Source organism: Chiloscyllium plagiosum, chromosome 46, assembly GCF_004010195.1.
Source record: "Chiloscyllium plagiosum isolate BGI_BamShark_2017 chromosome 46, ASM401019v2, whole genome shotgun sequence".
NCBI lineage: Eukaryota > Metazoa > Chordata > Chondrichthyes > Orectolobiformes > Hemiscylliidae > Chiloscyllium > Chiloscyllium plagiosum.
In genome coordinates this window covers 7,688,696-7,711,216 of record NC_057755.1, presented here as the reverse complement: position 1 = coordinate 7,711,216, position 22,521 = coordinate 7,688,696, and the positions used below count along the sequence as shown (strand labels likewise).

Here is a 22,521-nt window from a genome sequence, read left to right as displayed (position 1 = left end):
GCCAGGACTGGCATGGTGACTCAGTGATTAGCACTGCTGCCTCACAGTACCAGGGATCCAGATTCAATCCCAGTATCGGGTGACTGTATCTGTGTGGAGTTTACACATTCTCCACATGTCTGCATGGGTGTGCTCTGCTCTCTGCATGGGTTTCCTCCCACAATCCAAAGATGTGCAGGTTAGGTGAATTGACCATGCACATAGTGTAGGTCCATGGTGTATGGGGATGTGTAGATTAGGAGCATTAGTCAGGGGCAAATGTGGAGTAATAGGATTAGATTCCTTGCAGTGTGGAAACAGGCCCTTTGACCCAACCAGTCCACACTGACCATCCAAAGAGTAACCCAGTCAGAACCATTTCCCTCCTTACACTAATACTAGTGGACAATTTAGCATGGCCTATTCACCTGACCTGCACATCTTTGGATTGTGGGAGGAAACCCACGCAGACACGGGGAGAATGTGCAAACTCCACACAGTCACCTGAGGCTGGAATTGAACCTGGGATCCTGGCGCTGTGAGACAGCAGCGCTAACCACTTTGCCACCGTGCCGCCCTAAAAGAATCGGGGAATGGGGCTGTGTGGACTTGTTGGGCCGAAGGGCCTGCTCCCACACTGTAGGGATTCTATGACTGTGCTTTGATACTGAAACCATCTGCTACTCTTTGAAGGAATGACTGAACTTTCAAAGAACCCAGTTTGTACCTAATCTTGAGACAATTAGCTTCGGTTGCCTGGAGTTTTGAGCACAGCATTGTATTATCCCTTGAGGCTAAATGAACCATTCGCCAGCATGTCCCATCACACAAACTGCGATCGATCAATGTTACCGCATGGTGTCACGATTCCAGCTTGCAACCTTACTCAATAATGCACCTTTGAATGTCCATATCCACATTAATTACATCACCCACGTCAACACTATCCTGCAATCCACCAAGTAAGTCGACCGAATGGTTAAGCATAACTTTTGCGTTCAGTGAATCAGCTGGTATTTTCCTTAGGGCTAATTTATTTCCTTTCATTCTGCGTTGTCTGTGATGTCTGATTCAGAGCTGCATCTTTCCTTGTTAGCATGCTGTTTTTACAGCTCACATCCTCAAAGGGTTGCAAACACTGTTTCTAAATGACTGTGCTAGCTGTCGGTCAGCAGGGTGGCGTGTTCTAAAGAAGGGTCGCTGGCCTCAAAACATTCACTCTGCTCTCTCTGCACAGATGCTGCCAGACCTGCAGAGTTTCTCTAGTGATTTCTGGCTTAGTTTCAGATCTTTAGCATCCACCATTCCTTGTTTTCTTTTCATTTGGGATTGATTTTTCATTGCAAAGGACAAAGTTTAAGTTGTTTTGTACTGCCCGAACAGCTTTGTCTCACGAGTGAGGTAAGAACTTCTCTTCGTATCGTCACAGTTTGAGAAAGATTTTAATTTAGGGAATTGCAAAGTAAAGCTGACGATTCCAGAACAGCGTACTCCAATTCCAATTCTGAGAGAAATAAAATACTTTAGAAACAATCAAATATCTTTAAGTAGGTTGACTAGAATGGTAGCGATGATGAAAATTTTTCACTTCGGTAAATATATAAATGAAAAATAACTCGAGCTGTTTCTTTAGAATGCAAACGATTAATGAAACTTTTTTAAAATTGTGTTGTTCAGATAATTTGAACTGTTGGAATAGGCGGGAATGAGGTGAAACTTTTACCGATGTCCAAATGCTTTGTTTTCTAAAACCATTAACTTCAGAGAACCCAATGTGGTGAACTTCTGCAGTGATTCGTGGTGGTTTACTGCAGTTCTGAGGAGAGCGTTGAGACTGTTCTCCTTCAAGAGAAGGATGCTGAGAGGAGATCTGATGGAGGTTTTCCAAACCATGAGTGGGGGTTGTTCGAGTAGATAGGGAGAAGCTGTTCCCATGTACTATAAGGAGCAAATGAGAGAAGGCATCGATTTAAAAGTCGAGAGTGTGGCGCTGGAAAAGCACAACATGGTTAGGCAGCATCTGAGGAGCAGGAGAATTGACATTTCAGGCAAAAGCCCTTCATCAGGATGCTGTGCTTTTCCAGCACCACACTCTCGACTCTAATCTGCAGTCCTCGCTTTCGCTTATAGATTTAAAACTGATGTGCAAATCAAGGAAGGATGATGCAAGAAATTACTGGCATCATGAGTGGAAAGGTCAGCCTGGAAACATAGTGGTGGCAGTTTCAACTGAGGCACTGGATGGTTGTCTGTGTGTTGATTTGGGGAAGAGGCTGGAGATTGGCACGAGGAGGTAGAATCAATGCAGGCCTGATGGACTGAGCAGCCTCCTTCTGCACTGTCACAATGCTGTGGCTCCGTGGATTGTGACCTCGAGTAGCTGGTGGAAGCAGATTTCATTGCAACTTCCAAAAAATGAGCTGATGCAGCAAGACAAAAGTGCAATAGTATGCAACCAGATCACTGAAGTGGACTAAAAACAAATCACTTTTACAACGGCCTGGCACAGATAGGAAACATTTAATTGATTTCACCTTTGGCGCTGGGCAACTCACTTGTTTCTTGCCACTGGGATGAATTGGTACAGACAGCAAAAATCCTCAATCTTAACATACCTGCTTCCACGCAATCCAAACGTGTCTTTGCATGTTGTGGCATTCATAATTTGTACTGATGTTGGCAGTCCATAGGGATCCTGTTATATTTCTATAGAGTTCTGGTTATATCACACTTGGAATATTGTGTCTAATTCTGGTTGCCTCATTATAGGAAGGATGTGGAAGCTTTAGAGAGGGTACAGAGGAGATTTACCAGGATGCTGCCTGGACTAAAGAGAATGCCTTATGCAGAAAGGTTGAGGGAGATTGGGCTTTTCTCACTGCACCAAAGAAGGATGAGACGTGACCTGATAGACGTGTACAAGATGGTGAGGGGCATAGCTTCATAGAAAAGAATCCCTACAGCGTGAAAAGAGGCCATTTGGCCCTTTTGAGCTTCAGAGCCCACACTGACCCTCCGAAGAGTATCCCACCTCGACCCTATTACTCCACATTTTCACCTGACTAATGCACCCAACCCACGCATCCCTGAACACCATGGGCAATTTAGCATGGTCAATCCACCTAACTTACGCATCTTTGGAGGAAACCGGAGCACCCGCAGGAAATCCACGCAGATGCAGGGAAAATGTGCAAACTCCACACAGACAATCACCTGAGGCTGGAATCAAAAGATAGAGTGAAAATCAGAGCCTTTTTTCCCAGGGCAGGGATGGCTGTCACAAGAGGGCATAATTTCAGGGCGATTGGAAGAAGGCTCAGGGGAGATGTCAGAGGTAGGTTGTTTACACAGAGAGTGGTGGGTATGTGGAATGCACTGCCAGCAGTGGCAGTAGAGTCATACACATTAAGGACTCTTGGATCGACACACGAATGATAGTAAATTGAACATTATGTCGGTTTGTTTGATCTTAGAGTAGGATAAAAGGTCGACACAACATCAAGGGCCGAAGGGCCTGTCCTGCTCTGCACTATTCTATGTTCTATTTCCATGTCGAGATTTCATTGAAATCCTGCAGAATGCAGACAGTGGAGCAAGACATTGAGAAATCATATAGGAAGTGTAAAGTGACAGATTTAGCAGACATCAGTCATTGCAGGAATGCATGCATTTTTCTTTCCAGACGTAAAAGTAAAATAGTTGTCAAATGCCCGATTTAACAGCTCGGTGAGAACAAGGGGGTTTCTGATGGCTACAACTGAAGTAAGGAACACAGGCTATTCATTTGATCTCACAGTTGAAGAGAGTGAAGCTAATGTGGAGAATAAGGACAGAAATATTGCTCAGAACTTATAATTGACAGCAAGAAATAACTGAACACTTCAAAGCACTGACAGTTAACAAATTGCCCAGTTCAGATGAATGCATCTTAAGTTGCTCAGGAAGTGATGTAAGACCAGAAGACCATTAGAACCATTTGGCCCATCGAGCCTGCTTCACTATTCAACTGCTGGTTAGGTGGGTTAGCCTTAGGAAATTCAGGATTACAGGGATAGGGTAGGGTGATGGAATGTGGATTAGTGGTGCTGGAAGAGCACAGCAGTTCAGGCAGCATCCAAGGAGCAGTAAAATCGACGTTTCGGGCAAAAGCCCTTTGCTCCTCTGAGGGGTTAGCGCCAACTTGATGGGCCAAATGGCCTACTTCTACACTGTAGGGGTTCCATGAATTAGAATTTGTTTCATGTATACAGAAGCACGTGAGTACAGTGAAAAGTGTACAATGTCACCTTTCCCGGCACCATCTTAGGTACAAAGGTACCCAGGCACAAAATCTTCGGGACGGCATAGAAAAATAAAGAAAGAAAGTTAAACATTCAAAAGTTTTTCTTAGGTCGGAGCCATCCGCAAAAGGCTAGTTTGTCATGCAGATGGATGGAGCTGAAAATGAATGGATTGGAATGCTTGCAGGGTGAGATTGGTTGTAGCTTGGAAGTGACCATTGACAGAATTGAAAAAAAACAGGTTTTAGGCTGTACAAGTCACCTTCTAGGGATTTAGGGCAGCACATGTCTCTGAGAGATATCAGAAGTTGAGTGCAGCTGACAGTGGAAGGGGAGACACTGAAGGAAACCTCCAAACAGAATTTGCTTGGTGCAGCTGTAACATACTGGGGTGTTGAGAGAATCAGGAACAGCTCTATGGTCTGAGTTTGATAAAAGCTGAAAATATGGCAGTAATTTGATGCCTAGGGGCAGTGTCAAAGGTCTGTCAGAACCTGGTGTAGGGAGAGAAGATTGAACTTTCCAAGGCACGAACCAGTCTGAGCACAAGACTGATTTTTCAATGATAGATCTTCAAAGTGAAGGACTGGATTGTTTTGCCTTGTAGTAGGACTGTAATGAAATTTGGTGAATGTCTGGGTTGGTATTATTTGAGTGAAATCTGCCTTGGCCATTTGAATTTTGGCATTGTTGACAGACAGAATATAAAAATCAAGAAGTCTTTCTGCAACAATACAAGGCATTAGTAAGCGCTCATCTCGAGTATTACAGATAGTTTTGGTCCTTTTACTTGAGGAGTGATGCTGTGTAATTGGAGGCAGCCTGGAGCACTTTGTCTAGATTGACCCCAGAGGTAAAGGGCTTGTCTTAAGAGGTTTAGGCTGATACTCTTTGGAATTTGAAAGAATGAGAGGAGGTCTGATTGAAGTCTATAAAGGGGATTACCAAAGCAGACATGGAAAGGATGTTGGTTGCTGAAAATGTGTTGCTGGAAAAGCGCAGCAGGTCAGGCAGCATCCAGGGAACAGGAGAATCGACGTTTCGGGCATAAACCCTTCTTCCTCATTCCTGAAGAAGGGCTTATGCCCAAAACGTCGATTCTCCTGTTCCCTGGATGCTGCCTGACCTGCTGCGCTTTTCCAGCAACACATTTTCAGCTCTGATCTCCGGCATCTGCAGACCTCACTTTCTCCATGGAAAGGATGTTTCCTCATTTGGGCCAAACTCGAACAGGTCATCATTTTAGGATAAGGGGTAGCAGATTGGAGGAGGGGAAATTACTTGGTTCATGAATGTGTAGAATGTACTAGCCTGGAGTGTGGTAGATGCAGGGGTGTTGAGTAATTTTAACAAGGCAAATGTCTAATGAGTAACAGGTTGAAGAGTTATAGTGAGCGGGCAGGAAAGTGGAGTTGAGGCCGAGATGAGACCAGCTATGGTTGCGTTAATGATGAAGCAGGCTCGCATGTCCTTGTCATGCTAGACCCTCCCCTCCTCCCTTCCATTCCTCTCATTGACCCTTCCTCCCAACCACCAACTGGGTTCATTCCTCCCCTTGACCAATCTACCAGTGTTCACCTATTCCCAGCCCACCACCACCCCGTTTATTTGGAGCTCCCCTTACCCCCCACCGCCAGTCCTGAAGAAAGGTTGTGCCTGAAATGTTGATTTCTCCACCTTCTCATGCTGCCTGGCTTGCTGTGTTTTTCCAGCCTCCTACCTGCCTACTCTTGCTCTTCTGTTATTAAGTGTCACCTTTTTGGAGTGTTCAAAACTGAGATTGATAACATTTATAAATGATGGGACATGGAGCTACTGAGATCTGTGCACTGGGTGATGGGAAATTCGACACAGTCTCATTGAATCGAGCATTAATATTGCGTTGCCAAAAATCGGTGTCACTTTTTATCCTCTTTGAAAGTTCTACACCACGATATCGTATGACAAATGCAGCACATCTCCATATTTCTTTCAGGAGGTCATGGACAAAATTCATCTAATTCTAGAGGATTTGACAGAAGAGGAGATGAAACGCTTCAGGCACTTATTGGGAGAGCACCGGGTACCAGCTGGCAAACTAGAAAATGCCGACGCTTTCAAGGTGGCGGAGCTGCTGAAGAAATTCTACAAGGACAAGGAGAAAGCATCAAAGGTGGTTGTGACTATTCTGGGAAACATTCCACGAATGGATCTGGTGGACAAGCTGATAGGGGGAGAGGTAATTTCGATTTTCCTTTTTCCAAAACTCAATTGGTGCTTTTCTTGCAGCCGGAAGATTTGAGTATTTTGAGCCAAGCGTTTGCTTTGGAATTGTAGACCCTGGGGAATAACAGGTCGCTAATGTGCTAAGTTCACATGGCAGATTATAGAAGGCTCAGTGGTTAACACTGCTGCCTCACAGCACCATGGACATGGGTTCAATTCCAGCCTCGAGCGACTTTCTGTGTGGATTTTGCACACACTCCGCAAGTCTGTGTTTCCCCCAGGCACTCCGTTTTCCTCCCATAGTCCAAAGATGCACAGGCTAGGTGGATTGGTCATTCTAAACTGGCGATAGTGTCCAGGGATGTGTAGCCTAGGTAGATTAGCCACTGGGAAATGCAGGATAGGTGGGCTGGGTTTGGAGGGGGGAATGCTCTCCGGAGGAATAGTGTGGGCTTGATGGGCCAAAGGGACTGTTCCCACACTGTAGGGATTCTATTCCTGGTGACCTCCGGTTTCTTGTTGTATGGATGGTGTCAACTTAACCTTTTTCGGGTTTTCCACTTCTTTCATGTTCTCTTCACACGTTCGAGTTGTCTCTTAAAATATAAGAAGTTGCTGGAGGTGATCATTCAATCTGCTCGGCGAGAAAGGTCTTCTGAATTTCGGTCTCACATAGTTGAGGAATGTTTCCGAGAGATTTCTACAGTTGGAGGGTGGTAAATCCATAGAAATCATCGCCGCAGAAGGCTGTGGAGGTCAAGTCATTGAGTGGCTTTGAGGCAAAGATCGATAGGTTCATGCTTAGTAAGGTGACGGGGAGAAGGCAGGAGAGTGGGATTGAGAAACATACCAGCCATGATCAAATGGCAGAGTTGACTCAATGGGCCAAGTGGCCTTATGGTCTTATGACCTTGTATCCCTTCGCCTGTGTGCCTTACTAATTGGAAGCAATTTCTATACAGTCAGTCTACTTGAGATTTCATGGGATTCAAGCAGATAAGCTGTCTACAGGAAACAGGTCTCACTCAATTATTTCCTGTTATTAGCAGGACAGAATAATGACAGAAACCAATTCGGTGAATCTGGTTCACATTTAACAATAAAATGTGTCCTACCAGAATAAAAAAAAATGCAAAGCACATAACAGATATGAGTAGGATCAGATCATACTCCTCCTTTAACCAGTTCTATCATGATCCTGACTGAGGTTCTTTGACAACTTGACATGGATAATAATTTCCTGACAGATGCTAGTTCTGTTGAACATTAAATAGCATCACAACAATCTGACAGAGGAAATGCAAAGCTGCTCAATGAAGAAATATTTCCTCACCGTTTTTGTAAATGATTCAATGCATATCTTGTCTGACAAAGAGGGTTAGAATGTTTGAGGAGTTTAAATGGAGAGTTGATGAAGGCAGTGCATTTGATGTAGATGTTCTAAAAGGCTCCTCCATTTCAAACCAACCGTTTGAAAACTCGAGGCAACAACCTCCCTCTGTCTCCTCCATCAAGCCCTTTTCAAATTTAACCTGTCATGACAGAGTTGACTGTCATTCTGTTCAATTCACTTTGATTTTCCACCAGTTCCAAACACTTCCATGTTTATGAACTCCACTTTGTGATAAATATGCAGGACAGCGTCCATTGGAGACCTCCAAAAGAGTAGAGCACAACACGGGGAAAACCAGTCATGTTTCTTGATGGACATGCCTGTCATAGGTTCGGTTCTAACATTGGTGAATGGGCCAACGGGTGTGTGGAGGTTTGAGCTAGTGCTGGTGACATCGGGAGGTAGGTCAAGTATGTGGGTGGCTGCGTAGAGTTGAGAGAACTTTCAATCCAATTTGCTCTTCTCCCTTGGCTTGTAAGGTTTTACTTTCCAAGACAGTGGGATCTTATCAATAACCTTTCGAACATCCACACCAAATGCATTTCCTTCATCAACTCTCCATTTATCTCCTCAAACATTGAACTCTATTAGTCAGACATGCCGTATGAAATCTGTTTGGATTGTCTTTTCTTCCTTCCAGAAGATTTGCCTTTCAGAACCCTTTGCCTGTTTTGGAGTTGTGAGGGGTGTGGAGGAGGAATTCAATTTTTTTCCCATCTTTCATTGTTCTGGAGAATGTGTAATATAATCCTCCCCCTGCAGTTGCTGTATAGTTCACGTGGTGGATTTCCAAGCAGAATACTGTCGCAGAGATTCAGTGGTATCCCTATCTGTGCAGGGCCTTGATGAACTTGATGGATACAGGAAACAATCAGTGCTCTGCTTGAGTCATCAAGATCAACTATCGTTCGAAGATGTCCAAGATTCAGAGTTAAAGCAGCCAATCAATAAGAGAAAAATAAAAGCAAACATCTGGACCTCAAGTGAGTATTTAAATATTCTGGTCACCATCTCAAGGTGAATGGGAAGTGTCCGGTGAGCTAAAAGATGCATTGGCCATACTTTTCAAAACTCAGATAAACACCCAGCTGATTGGAAAAGCGATCGCGTCAGGAAATGAGGGAGGTTTAGCCCCATTGGGGTTGCAATGCACTAACGATATGGAGATGACCTGAGAGTTGAACCTTATGATTGACAGATTACTCTGCAATAGAAACCATTAAATCAAAGGCTGGAGTCGGGGAGCTTCGGAGGATTCAGAAACAATTACGTGGAGAGTAACCCAGGAAAAGTTAGAGTATAAAAGTAAGCCAAGCACTCTTGAGTGACAGTCCAAACCCAGTCTTCCTGCCCGTTCCTTTCCCGCATGAGCAATATGGGGTAGCATGTATAACCGAGATCTTTCCCCCGGAATGGGGAAGTCCGAAACTAGAGGGCATAGGTTTGAGGTGAGAGGAAAATGATTTAAAAAGGACTTGAGTGGGAGCTTTTTCACACAGTGGGTGGAGCGTGTATGGAATGAGCTGCCAGAGGAAGTGGTGGGGTTGGTACAATGACAGCATTAAAAATCCATCTGCATGCGTAATGATTTAAAAAGGACTTGAGTGGGAGCTTTTTCACACAGTGGGTGAGGAAGTGGTGGGGGTTGGTACAATGACAGCATTAAAAATCCATCTGCATGCGTAAATGACTAGGAAGGATTCAGAGGGATATGGGCCAAATGCTGGCAAATAGGACTCGATTAATTTAGGATATCTGCTCAACATGGGCGAGTTGTTCTGTACATCTCTATGACTACACGACCTCCTGTACATGCTACCACCCTGACCGCTCACCTAGTGGACCTGTTACTCTCTCAAGCTGCTTACACAGCTAAGTTACACACTTCCATTCACTCGGTCACTTCTCACTGAGGCTTTGTCTCCTTCGACCCATGTTTACGTCCTGTTCTGTGTAAGCAAATGCGGAGTGACTTCAATGGAAATGCTGTCTGTGAGGATTTTGAGGAAGGGCCCTACATCTTCCTGAAGAAGGGCTTATGCCCGAAACGTCGATTCTCCTGTTCCCTGGATGCTGCCTGACCTGCTGCGCTTTTCCAGCAACACATTTTCAGCCCTACATCTAAAGTCAGGCCCTGACATAGAATCTAAACCAGCACAGACAGAGTGGATCATGGGAATTTCATCCCCATGGCAGAGATACCTAAGAGGGTATAAGTTTAAGGTGAGGCGTAACTGGGATCTGAGGGCAGAATCTTTTCACCCAGAGGATGGTAGAAATACGGGGGAATGTGCTTGCTGAGAGGCTGGGGAGGCAGAAACTCTTACAACATTTCTGAAGAATCTTAAAGTGTCAGCATACAGTAGGCTATCGACCAAGTTCCAGGTAAATGTTTGGTGTTTGGTGGGCCGAAGGGTCTCTCTCTATGTTGCATGACTCGAAGCAATCTCTTGTCTCATCTGGGCTCGAGATAGGGATTTAAATCAAGATCAAATGATGTATATCAATAACCTAAGCTTTGAATATTGCAAAGACTTTGAATAAATATGCAAGGATCATTGCTGATAGAATATCAGAAACCTATTTTGATTTCCTGAAGATGAAATGTTTTCCATACATTGATTTCTTTCAGTTAAAGGGGAAGCCAAAGACTATGGTCGTGATGGAAAGCTACGATACCCTTCTGTGAGTATTCCAAAAGACGATGCAATAAGACCCGATTGGTGCTCAATGAGAATTTATTGACAATGTTTGTCCCTACCATTAATAGTATAAGCCCAACCCTTGTTTGCTGTATCAAACTGAAATATCCACTTATCCAGATGGAACTCCATCTGCCATTTTTCCAGCCCATTGACCCATTTGAGCAAGATCCCTTTGTAATCTTAGGAAACCTTCTTCACTATCTACGATGCCACTCATTTGGTGCCTTCTGCAAACTTACTAACCATGTTTTTGATATTCTTATCCAAATTGTGTATACAAATGACAAACAAAAGAGGACCCAGAACCGATCCCTGTGGAACATTGTTGGGAAACCCATTTGGCCCTCTATTGTCCAGTAGGGAAGGAAACAGCCATCCATAACCTGGTCTGCCCCACAGGGTGATTCCAGCAATGTGGTTAACTCTCCACTGCCTTCTTGGCAATTAGGCATAGACAACAAATGCTGTCCTGGCCAATACTACTCACACCCTGTGAATAAATTTTAAAAAACTTAATAAAGATTATCAGCGTACTATGTGTTCCATAGTTTATCCAATCCAGTACAAATGCAATTGTGTTCCAGTGTCCATTCCAGTCTGGATATTATTAAACAGTCTTAGATTTCAGAGCAGAAGGGCATATAAAGGCCTCAACCATTTTACATTTGTGTCGTGTCCATGTAAATATTATAAATTTGTTGCTTCAATGCTCATTTTTGCAATTAAGCTAAAATTGCCATTGTGCTATTGTAGCAGAGGACTTCTCTCTCATGAGGTGATAGTTTAGCTTAAGGGTGAACATGCCTCTCGGGAGGAGAGTCCTTTTGAGAACCTTGGCCCATGTGGAAGTTGAACCCATGCTGTTGACATCTCTTTGCATTGTTCCAGCCACCTGAGCAAACCATCCCCCTCACTCTCTCACTTCTGGATTGACATTCTCAATTCTTTGCATATGTCAGTATCCATCCCTAACTAAATGTAATCAATCCTCTGTGGACTTTGTTAATTACAGACATTGACAACACATTCAACATTTCAATGTCCCTTCATCTACAAATGACAGACAACCTCATAGAAGCTTGGAATTGTAGAGTCCCTACAGTGTGGAATCAGACCATTCGATCCATTGAGTCCACGTTGACCTTCTGAAGAACATCCCACCCCCACCCTAAACCTGTAACCCCACATTTCCCATGGCTAACCCACCTAGCCTGCAGATCACTGGACACTATGGGTAATTTAACATGGCCAAGCCATCTAACTTGCACATCTTTGCACTGTGGGAGGAAACCAGAATGCCTGGAGGAAACCATGTTGCAGCTTCAACTTTTCATTCCTTATAAATCCATACTTCAATGATGACTTGCCTTAACCCACCTTAAATTGCACTGGCTCGTCGTACATGCGCAATTGTTGAATTTCATGACCATGTCCTGAAAAGATCCACTTCAAATCCTGTAATTGTGTCCAATTTAGATTTCCGATTCTGAACATCACTAATCAATTACAGAAGGAAAACTCCATTCCTTTAATAATGTTATCAATTTGTTATGGACCAGATCAAACCCCCTCAAAATTTTCAGAAGAAAGTCTGGACCTTAACCTTTTCTTATTTTAAAGGTAAATGTAAGGTGTTGCACTCCAGATGCAATTCGATTAGTTAAGCCACTTGACATTAAGCAAAACATACTTTATTCATCTGCTATAGTTAAACTAAACAAAATAAAGAAGGAATTATAAAAATTTAACAGAATGAATTTGGTTTGCTCGCTGAACTGGAAGGTTCACGGTGCCCCAGTGGTTAGCACTGTTGCCTCACAGCGCCTGAGACCCGGGTTCAATTCCCACCTCAGGCGACTGACTGTGTGGAGTTTGCACGTTCTCCCCGTGTCTGCGTGGGTTTCCTCCGGGTGCTCCGGTTTCCTCCCACAGTCCAAAGATGTGCAGGTCAGGTGAATTGGCCATGCTAAATTGCCCGTAGTGTTAGGTAAGGTGTAAATGTAGAGGTATGGGTGGGTTGCGCTTCGGCGGGGCGGTGTGGACTTGTTTCCACACTGTAATGTAATCTGTAATCTGTTCATTTCCAGACATTTCGTCGTCCTACTAGGTAACTGCTTCAGTGGGTCTCAGGTGAAGCACTGCTGAAAATTCCTGCTTTCCATTTAAATGTTTGGGTTTCTTTGGGTTGGTGATGTCATAACAGAATAATAGATGTGGTAACTATTACTAATTAACTGTTCCAATATAGTAACATCCCACAAACTTACTCTTGGCAAAAAAGGCAAATTCAGAAAACAGATGGTCTCACATGCAACTCCAGTAGCAATAAGAGAACAGCCCAGCTTTTGACTATAACAGAGACAGCGGAATAAAAATAGCTTCCACTTCATCAAGACCCAACAGCAAATGCTGAAAGCTAAACCTGAAAGTCATGGCTCAGTGGGAGTTTGCCAACACCCCTTCAGGCTACTTTTATGGTTCCAACGTTTTAAAAAAATCCAAGGCCTCACAAACTGTTCACCCTAGTGACCGTGGTAGACAGCTCACCACCTCTGCCTTAAAACCTCTCTTCAAAAAAAAATATTCTAGCATGTCTTAAAGCCACAGTATGGTCACACAATCCATGGTATATTCAGCAGCTCCTCTTAATGTAAACCGTACTAAACTATTTCTTTCTAAGGGCATTGCTACTTTTACCTGTCCTTCATTATCCGTAATAGACGTGCCTTTTGCAGTTAATCACATTGGTGTGGTGGGTCTTTCCAGGTAAGGAAGATTGATTTATTCCCCCTCAAATAGATTTACAAGCCAGTTAGGCTTTTACTACAATCGATTATAGTTTCATGATTTCATTACAGATGCCTGGTGGGATTGGCATCCATGTCCCAAGCATTGCTATGGGCTTCTGAATTGTTAGGCCAGTCACAAAACTTCAAGAACATTACCTCCCAATGCTTGTTAAACTAAATGTCTGTTCTGTTGTGGAGCATAACCAAACCGTTCTGAGATTTGGTGTCTATTCAGTTAGAAATGTCATGTGCCTGATTTTGACTTAGAAAAGCGAACGCCTCATTGAATTATCGATTGTCTGCTAATCGCCTAACCTTTGTGCCTGTTTATTGCTGATTTCCTATTTTGCTTTGTTACTCTTCACAGTTGAGCCAAATCTCTTTGGGCTTCACAATCAGTGTTTTGGCAACTGCTTCGGCGATTTTAACACCGCACAGCCCATTTGCACAAGTCCGCATTCCATGGTGGTCTGGTGTTCTGGTAAGAGTTTTTAAATTGGCCCTATTCTGGGATTGCTCAGGGTCACTGAATGGATCTTACTGTTGAACTTAATTTGGATGCAGAACTAAGGAGAGGAATTGGGGCAGTGGGACTAATTTGGTTTTGGTTACTGCCATTAAGGGACTACTAGGGGTGAGTTTGCTTTGTAATTGATTCAGGGCTATAGAGTAAAGTGGGAAAAAACATACTTCTTCCACAAACTAAAGTCCCCTATACTTCCTGCTATCTCAGAAAGGCAACTAATGCCAACAAGCCCTCCTGTCTGGTTATAATCTCTTCCAACCACTTCTGTCCGGCAGAAGAGATAAAAGCTTAAACACACATATCAATAGATTCAAGAACAGCTTCTTCTCTGCTGATATTAGACTGATGAATGGACCCTCTCAAATTTTAAATGTCATGTTGATCTCGCTCGATGTGCACCTTCTCTGCATCAATATTCATCGCTCTGTTCTATTTCTCTAATGCACTTCATATGGTATGATCTGCCTGTACTGCACGCAAAACAAAACTTTACCAAGGTACATGTGACAATAATAAATCAAATAAAATCAAATAATTAAAAGGGGCTAATAATAGAAAACTGGACAGTATTTTGGCTTAGAAATGATACAGAGATACAGGGTGGAGCAGGACAAATTTATTTGTGTCAAGATTCTCATATGTCATTAGAAGCGAAGTGTTGTAGTGCTAACTATAGTCATAGAGTCATGGAAATCTAGTACAGAAAAAGGCCCTTCAGTCCATCATCACGTCATGTCCATGCCAGTCAAAAACAAGCACCTAATTGAGTGGAGGAGTTGGGATGTCATGTTGCGGTTGTAAAGGACATTGGTTAGGCAAAAGTGAGGACTGCAGATGCTGGAAACCAGAGTTTACATCAGAGTGGTGCTAGAAAAGCACAGTAGGTCAGGCAGCATCCGAGGAGTAGGAAAATCGATGTTTCGGCCCGAAACATCGATCCTCCTGCTCTTCAGATGCCTCCTGACCTGCTGTGCTTTTCCAGCACCAGTCTGATCAGGACATTGGTTAGTCCACTTCTGGAATACTGCATTCAATTCTGGTCTGTCTGCTATAGGAAAGATATTACTAAACTTGCAATGGTTCAGGAAAGATTTACTGTTGGATGTTGCCAGGGTTGGAGGGCTTCAGCTATAGGGAGAGGCTGGGGCTGTTTTCCCTGCAGTGTTGAAGGCTGAGGGGTGACCTTATAGAGGTTTATAAAATCTTGAGAGGCATGGATAGGGTAGAGAGTCAAAGTCTTTGTCCCCAAGTAGGGGAGTCCAGAACTAGAGGGCATAGGCTTAGGATGAGAGGGGAAGAATTTGTCACTTTTTCACGCAGAGGGCGGTGCGTGACTATAATGAGCTGCCAGAGGAAGTGGTGGAGGATGGTACAATTACATCATTTAAAAGGCATCTGGATGGGTACAGAACAGGAAGGCTTTAGAGGGATATGGGCCATAAGTTGGCAAACAGAACGAAATTAATTTAGGACACCTGGTCAACATGGACGAAGGGTCTCTTTCAACTGTACAAACCTGTGACTCTATAACTATTCCATTTTGCAGCACTTGGCTTGCCTGCCTTGTAAATACTTCTTAAATGATATGACGCTTTCTGTCTTTACCACTCTTACAGTTCCAGATTCCCACTACCCTCTAGGTAAAAAACGTTTCCACACATCGTTTCTGAACATCCTACTTTTACCTTAAACCTACGCTCCAGTCATTGACCTCCTCCACTAAGGGGAAATGTTCCTTCCTGACTGTGTCCATCATAATTTTGCCCATTGCTGTCACAGCCCTCTTGGTCTCCTCTAAGGAAAACAACCCTAGTCTGTCCAATTGCTGCTCATGATTGAAACCCTCTAGTCCAGGTAAAATTCTAGTAAATTTCCTGTGCCATCACACCCCTTCTATAATGTGGATTCCAAAACTGCACACAATGCTCTTGCAGAGCTATAGGGGACTGTGGGAGGAAACAAAATCTAGGCTTGGTCTTTGATTGATTCAGGCCGAATGAGGAAGAGTTGGATAGGATTGACATGAATTCATGCCGATGGGAGACCTCGAGGTAGTGTCATCACTTTGGGATTCCTCTGATAATCTCGGCTTACCTCAATTACTGTGTTCCTCTGTCATTCTAGAATTTGCTGCACTACTGAACTGGGAGGTGCAACCAGCTCATTTTGATGCGGCATTTTAACCAAGTTGATTTGAAATGCCGACATGCAGTGCCTAGTCATTGACTGATGTTTGAATGTTACTTAGTCATAGAGTCTTAGACATGTACAGCACAAAAACTGACTCTTCGTTCAACTCGTCCTTGCCGAACAGATATGCTAAATGAATTTCGTCCCATTTGCCAGCACTTGGCCCACATCCCTCTAGACCTTTCCCATTTGTAAACCCATCCAGATGCCTTTACATTGTACCAGCCTCCACCACTCCCTCTGACAGCTCATTCCATACATGTACCACCCTCTGCATTAAAAAGTTGCCCCTTAGGTCGCTTTTACATCTCTCGCCTCTCACCCTAAACCTACGCCCTCTATCTGGACTCCCGCACCCCAGGGAAAAGACCTTGTCTATTTACCCTATCCAGGCCCCTCATGATTTTATATACTTGCAACCTTTCATCCCAAGCCTCGCTATTGTTCAGTTCCTACTGCCTTTGGACATAAACTGCTTCAGTATCTGAGGAGTTGTAATCCTGCATCTCTCAAAAGAATGACTGAACTGAAACTGGGTAATCAGAATGGGACAAATTTCCTTCTGATTAATTGACATACATTGTTTTAAACCACTTTAAATACAAACTCTGCAGTTGTATTAACTGAAACGGTTTGCATGCGGGAGGTTTACTATCCGACACACAAGAGATCACAATAGATTTTTCTCATTTCTTTGTGTTTCCTCTTTTCTGTTGCAGTTTTGTGTTATAGGAATGATTCCTTTGTTACCCCTCAGGACAAGCGAAAAGTTTAAGGTATTGTATCTTTGATGATTAAGTGGTTGAGTTTATTTAAAGTAAAATAATGCCCAACTATCTTCAGCTGCTTCATCTATGACCTTTTCTCTATCCTTGGTGAAGAAGGTGTTTGGCACCCTTGCCTTCATTGGTCAGTGGATTGAGTATAGGCATTTTGGGAGGTCATGTTGTGGCTGTACAGGACATTGGTTAGGCCACTTTTGGAATGCTGCATTCGATTACTCCCTCCCTCCTGTAGGAAAGATGTTGTGAAATTTGAAAAGGTTCAACAAAGATTTACAAGGATGGGAGGGTTTGAGGCATAGGGAGAGGCTGAATAGACTGGGTTTTTTCCCCCTGGAGCATCAGAGGTTGAGAGGTGACCTTGTGAATAGTCAAAGTCTTTTTCCCAGGATAGGAGAGTCCAAAACTATAAGGCTTTGATTTCAGGTGAGAGGGGAAGGATTCAAAAGAGACCTGAGGGACACTTTCACACACAGGGTGGTGCATGTATGGAACGAGCTGCAAGAGGAGGCGGGGGAGGCTTCTATAATTAGAGCATTTAAAAGGCATCTGGGTAGGTACATGGATAGAAAGGGTTTAGAGGGATATGAGCCAAATATTGGCAAATAGGACTAGATTACTTTAGGATATCTGATTGACATGGATGAGTTGGACTGAAGAGTCCGATTTCATGCTATACATCACTGTGACTCTAAATGGGACTAGTTTAATTGTAAAAAATGTGCAGCCTGGATAAGGGCTGTTCCCATGCTTTAGACCTCTTTGAAATTTGCGTCATATATCGACAGGGTGTTAAAAAAGCGTTTAGTCCGTTTGCCTTCATTGCTTACTCCCTTGAGTATAGGAGTTGGGAAGTTGCGTTGAGGGTGTCTAGGACTTTGTGAGGCCTCCTCTGGTGTACTGTGTCCAGTTCTGGTTGCCTTTTTAGAGAAAGGTTATTATCAAGCTGGAGAGCATTCAGAAGAGATGGAAGATTTGAATTATAAAGAAAGGCTGGCTCGGCTGGGATTGTTTTCACTGGAGTAAAGAGGTTGAGGGATGATCTTATCGTAGTTTATAAAATAATGAAGGGGATAGATAGAGTTAATGGTAGCTGTCTTTTCCCAGGATGGGCATTTTTCAGATTCGGTGTCACACTTTTAAGGTGAGAGCAGAAAGACTTAAAAAGAACATGAGGAGTAAATATTTTACATAGAGAGTGATTCATGGGTGGAATGAATGATTCGGCTAACTATTGGCATTTAAAAGACAGTTCGATGAAAAGGAAACATTTGGAGGGATATGGGAAGGTGGGCAGCAGGCAGGTGGCACTAGATCAATTTGGGATTATCTTCATCATTGACTGGTTGGACTGAAAGGTCTGTTTCCATGCTGCGTGACTCTGTAAGTCGAGTTAACCAATGATTGACCCTTTTTTTCCAGTTACGTACTGTACTTGGCATGAACATCATAGGTTTGCTGACTGCGATAACGTCAATGGGATTATCAGTCTGGAATGGAACTAAACAGGATGAAAGCAATGCGGTGAGAACCTTCAATACTGATTGCATTTCCCCAAAGTGTGAACCTCCTTTCTTAAATGAAGTTCTTTTGAAAGAAGTGAAACAATTTATTTTTGATGCTTATTGATATGAATAGCAGAATGTTTTCCTGGATCTTTCCCTGATTGGGTGTATTTAAGCTTGGCACGGGCGGCACGGTGGCACAGTGGTTAGCACTGCTGCCTCACAGCGCCAGAGTTCAATTCCCGGGTTCAATTCCCGCCTCAGGCAACTGACTGTGTGGAGTTTGCACGTTCTCCCCGTGTCTGCGTGGGTTTCCTCCGGGTGCTCCGGTTTCCTCCCACAGTCCAAAGATGTGCGGATCAGGTGAATTGGCCATAGTGTGAGGTAAGGTGTAAATATAGGGGTTTGGGTGGGTTGCGCTTCGGCGGGTCGGTGTGGACTTGTTGGGCCGAAGGGCCTGTTTCCACACTGTAATGTAATCTAATCTAATCAATATATTTATTTACTTTTATGCTTGAATATCAAAAAAAGCTTGAATGCAAAACTCTTAACCACGTCCTTAAACGCCTCTTTTCCTATTTCTGTGACCGCGTCTTGCCTTACAGCTTCACAATCTTGGTACTTTTCCAAATCTGATAATGGGTCTGATCACCCTATAATTGTCCCCGGTCTTCCCTCTCCCTAAAGCTGGCATATGATAAAGGCCTGACTGATGTGGACTGTGGGAAATAACCTGGGAGGTCGAAGTGAAATACCTCAAGGTCTGGAGTCATGAGCCGTATCTTCCATCGAAGCTGGAGGCATTGAGCTGAGATTCTTGCTGGGCAGTGATGAGTTGCCTGTTAACCGTGACTCTTGCCTGATAGCAGCATTGTTGACACCAAATCTCCCCTCATTGACATGCAGTTTCCTATCTGCATTATTAGTAGACACTGCGTCGAGACATCAATCTGTTTCTATGCTGCATCACTCGATGCTGAGACATTTCTTCTCCCCGTCAGAGAGCCTGGAACCAGTTTGCATTATCCCTGAATTTAGAGGTGTCCATTTAAGGCAGGGATCAAGATGATTATCATTACTGAGAAGGCAGTGAATCTGTGATATTCTTCACTGCAGGTGGCTGCAGTGGTGCATTGTGAAGTACATAGAACATAGAAGAGTTCAGCACAGTACAGGCCCTTCGGCCCTTGATTAGATTAGATTACTTACAGTGTGGAAACAGGCCCTTCGGCTGAACAAGTCTACACCGACCCTCCGAAGAGCAACCCACCCAGACCCATTCCCCCACATTTACCCCTTCACCTAACATTATGGGCAATTTAGCATGGCCAATTCACCTAATCTGCACATTTTTGGACTGTGGGAGGAAACCGGAGCACCCCGGAGGAAACCCACGCAGACACGGGGAGAATGTGCAAACTCTACACAGACAGTTGCCTGAGGCAGGAATTGAACCAGGGTCTCTGACGCTGTGAGGCAGCAGTGCTAGCCACGGTGCCACCGTGCTGCCCACAACCTTTTATCCTATGCCAACCTTTTATCCTGCTCTAAGATCAAACCAAACTACATACCCTCCATGGTACTATCTTCCATGTGCCTATCCAAGAGTCGCTTAAATGTCACTAACATGTCTGACTCTCCCACCACTGCTGGCAGTGCATTCCATGCACTCACCACTCTCTGTGTAAAGAACCCCCAACCTCTGACAACACCTCTAAACCTTCATCCAATCATCTTAAAATGATGCCCCCTCATGACAGCCATTTCCACCCTGGGAAAACGTCTCTGGCTATCCACCCTGTCTATGCCTCTTATCATCTTGTACACCTCTATCAAGCCACTTCTCATCCTTTTTCACCCCAATGAGAAAAGCCCTAGCTCCCTCAACCTTTCTTCATAAGACATGCACTCCAGCCCAGGCAGCATCCTGCTAAATCTCCTCTGCACCCTCCCAAAAGCTTTCACATCCTTCTTGTCATGAGGCGACCAGAACTGAACACAATATTGCAAGTGTGGTCTAACCAGGACTTTATAGAGCTGCAGCATAACATCGTGGCTCCTTAAACTCAATCCCCTGCGAATGAAAACCAACACGCCATACGCCTCCTTAACAACCCTATTGATTTGGGTGGCAACTTTGAGGGGTCTCTGGATGTGGACCCCGAGAGACTTCTGTTGCTCCACACTGCCAAGAATCCTGTCTTTCACCTGCAAATTTAACCTTCCAAATTAAGGACGTCACACTTTTTCAGGTCGAATTCCATCTGCCACTTCTCAGCCCAGCTCTGCATCCTGTCAATGTCCCGCTGCAACCCGGCAACAGCCCCCCACATTACCCACAACTCCACCGACATTCATGTCTTCAGCAAACTTACTAAACCACTCCTCCACTTCCTCATCCAAGCCATTTATAGAAAAAATCACAAAAAGCAGAGGTTCCAGGACCGATCCCTGCGCAACACTGAGCTCCAGGCTGAAGACTTTCCTTCTACTACCCTTCTCTGTCTTCTATGGGCCAGCCAATTCTGTATCCGAACAGCCAGATTTCCCTATATCCCATGCCTCCTTATTCAATGTTGAGACAAATCAATGGATATCAAGGGATGGATATTTGCTATTCCACATATTAGACAATTGCATAATGTCAAGGACAGCAGAACATTGTAGTTCGGAGTGGGGGCCTGGTATTACATCTCATTCAATAAGATCAAGAATTTGAATCAGTGAGGAAATGATTCACAATGGGGGGGGGGGGGAGGCGAAGCAGGAAAGTGAAACTAAGGATTCTAAGGAAACTAAGAGGAGCCATGATCTCATTGAGAGGTGGAACAGGCTCGATGAGTCGATGGAGAGGGTTCAGAAAAGATTTACCAGGACTGGAGGGTTTAAGTTCGAAAAAGTAGACTGGGACTTGTTTCACTGGAGCACAGGTGGTTGAGGGGTATACTTACGTAGGTTTACAAAATTATGAGGGATATAGGTAAGGTGAATAGCAAAGGTCTTTTGCCCCAAGGGTAGCAGAGTTCAAAACTCGAGGGCATATTTTGAAGTTGAGTGGAGAAAGTTTTGGAAGTGACCTGTGGGGCAGTTTTTCATACAGAGCGTGGTTCGTATATGGAAAGAACTGCCAGAGGAAGGGGTAGATGCAGGTCCAGTTACAACATTTAAAACACATTTTGACAGGAAAATGAATAAGAAAGGTTTAGAGGGAAATGGGCCAAATGCAGGCAAGTGGGACTACAGTCATAGAGTCAGAGAGATGTACACAACAGACACAGACCCTTTGGTCCAACCCCTCCATGCTGACCAGATATCCCAACCCAATCTAGTCCCACCTGCCAGCACCCGGCCCATATCCCTCCAAACCCTTCCTATTCACATACCCATCCAAATGCCTCTTAAATGTTGCAATCGTATGAGCCTCTGGCAGCTCATTCCATACATACCACCGTCTGTGTGAAAAAGTTATCCCTTAAGTCTCTTTTATATCTTTCCCCTCTCACCCTAAACCTGTGCATTCTAGTTATGGACTCCCCTACTCCAGGGAAAAGACTTTGTCTATTTATCCTATCCATGCCCTTCATGATTTAATAAACTTCGAAAAGAACACCTTTCAGCCTGCGACCCTCCTGTTCAGCCTCTCCCTATAGCTCAATTCCTCCAACCCTGGCAACATCCTTGTAAATCTTTTCTGAACCCTTTTAAGCTTCACAACATCCTTCCGATAGGAAGGAGACCAGTATTGACGCAATATCCCAAAAGTGGCCAACCAACATCCTGTACAGTCGCAACATGACCTCCCAACTCCTAAACTCAATGCTCTGACCAATATAGGAAAGCATAACTAATGCCTACGTCACTATCCTGGTAAAAACAATGACTGCAGATGCTGGAAACCAGATTCTGGATTAGTGGTGCTGGAAGAGCACAGCAGTTCAGGCAGCATCCAGGAACTTCGAAATCGACATTTCGGGCAAAAGCCTTTCATCAGGAATAAAGGCAGTGAGCCTGGACGTGGAGAGATAAGCTAGATGAGGGTGGGGGTGGGGAGAAAGTAGCATAGAGTACAATGGGTGAGTGGGGGAGGGGATGAAGGTGATAGGCCAGGGTGGGGTGGATAGGTGGAAAAGGGGATAGGCGGGTAGGACAAGTCCGCACCAGGCATGT

The 22,521-nt window shown here is 44.1% G+C and overlaps 1 protein-coding gene across 1 annotated transcript in view; it reads left to right on the top strand.

Annotated features, from left to right (window-relative positions):
* The first annotated feature begins 1,181 nt into the window (after positions 1-1,181).
* The window catches only part of LOC122544135, a 35,254-nt gene continuing 13,914 nt past the window's right edge, over positions 1,182-22,521 (top strand). Inside the window, exons 1-7 of the mRNA XM_043683175.1 lie at positions 1,182-1,380; positions 6,235-6,477; positions 8,696-8,840; positions 10,490-10,542; positions 13,719-13,832; positions 16,787-16,843; positions 18,272-18,373. Coding sequence (XP_043539110.1) covers positions 6,241-6,477; positions 8,696-8,840; positions 10,490-10,542; positions 13,719-13,832; positions 16,787-16,843; positions 18,272-18,373 — 708 coding nt within the window. The 5' untranslated portion in view covers positions 1,182-1,380; positions 6,235-6,240. The remainder of the gene's footprint in view (positions 1,381-6,234; positions 6,478-8,695; positions 8,841-10,489; positions 10,543-13,718; positions 13,833-16,786; positions 16,844-18,271; positions 18,374-22,521) is intronic.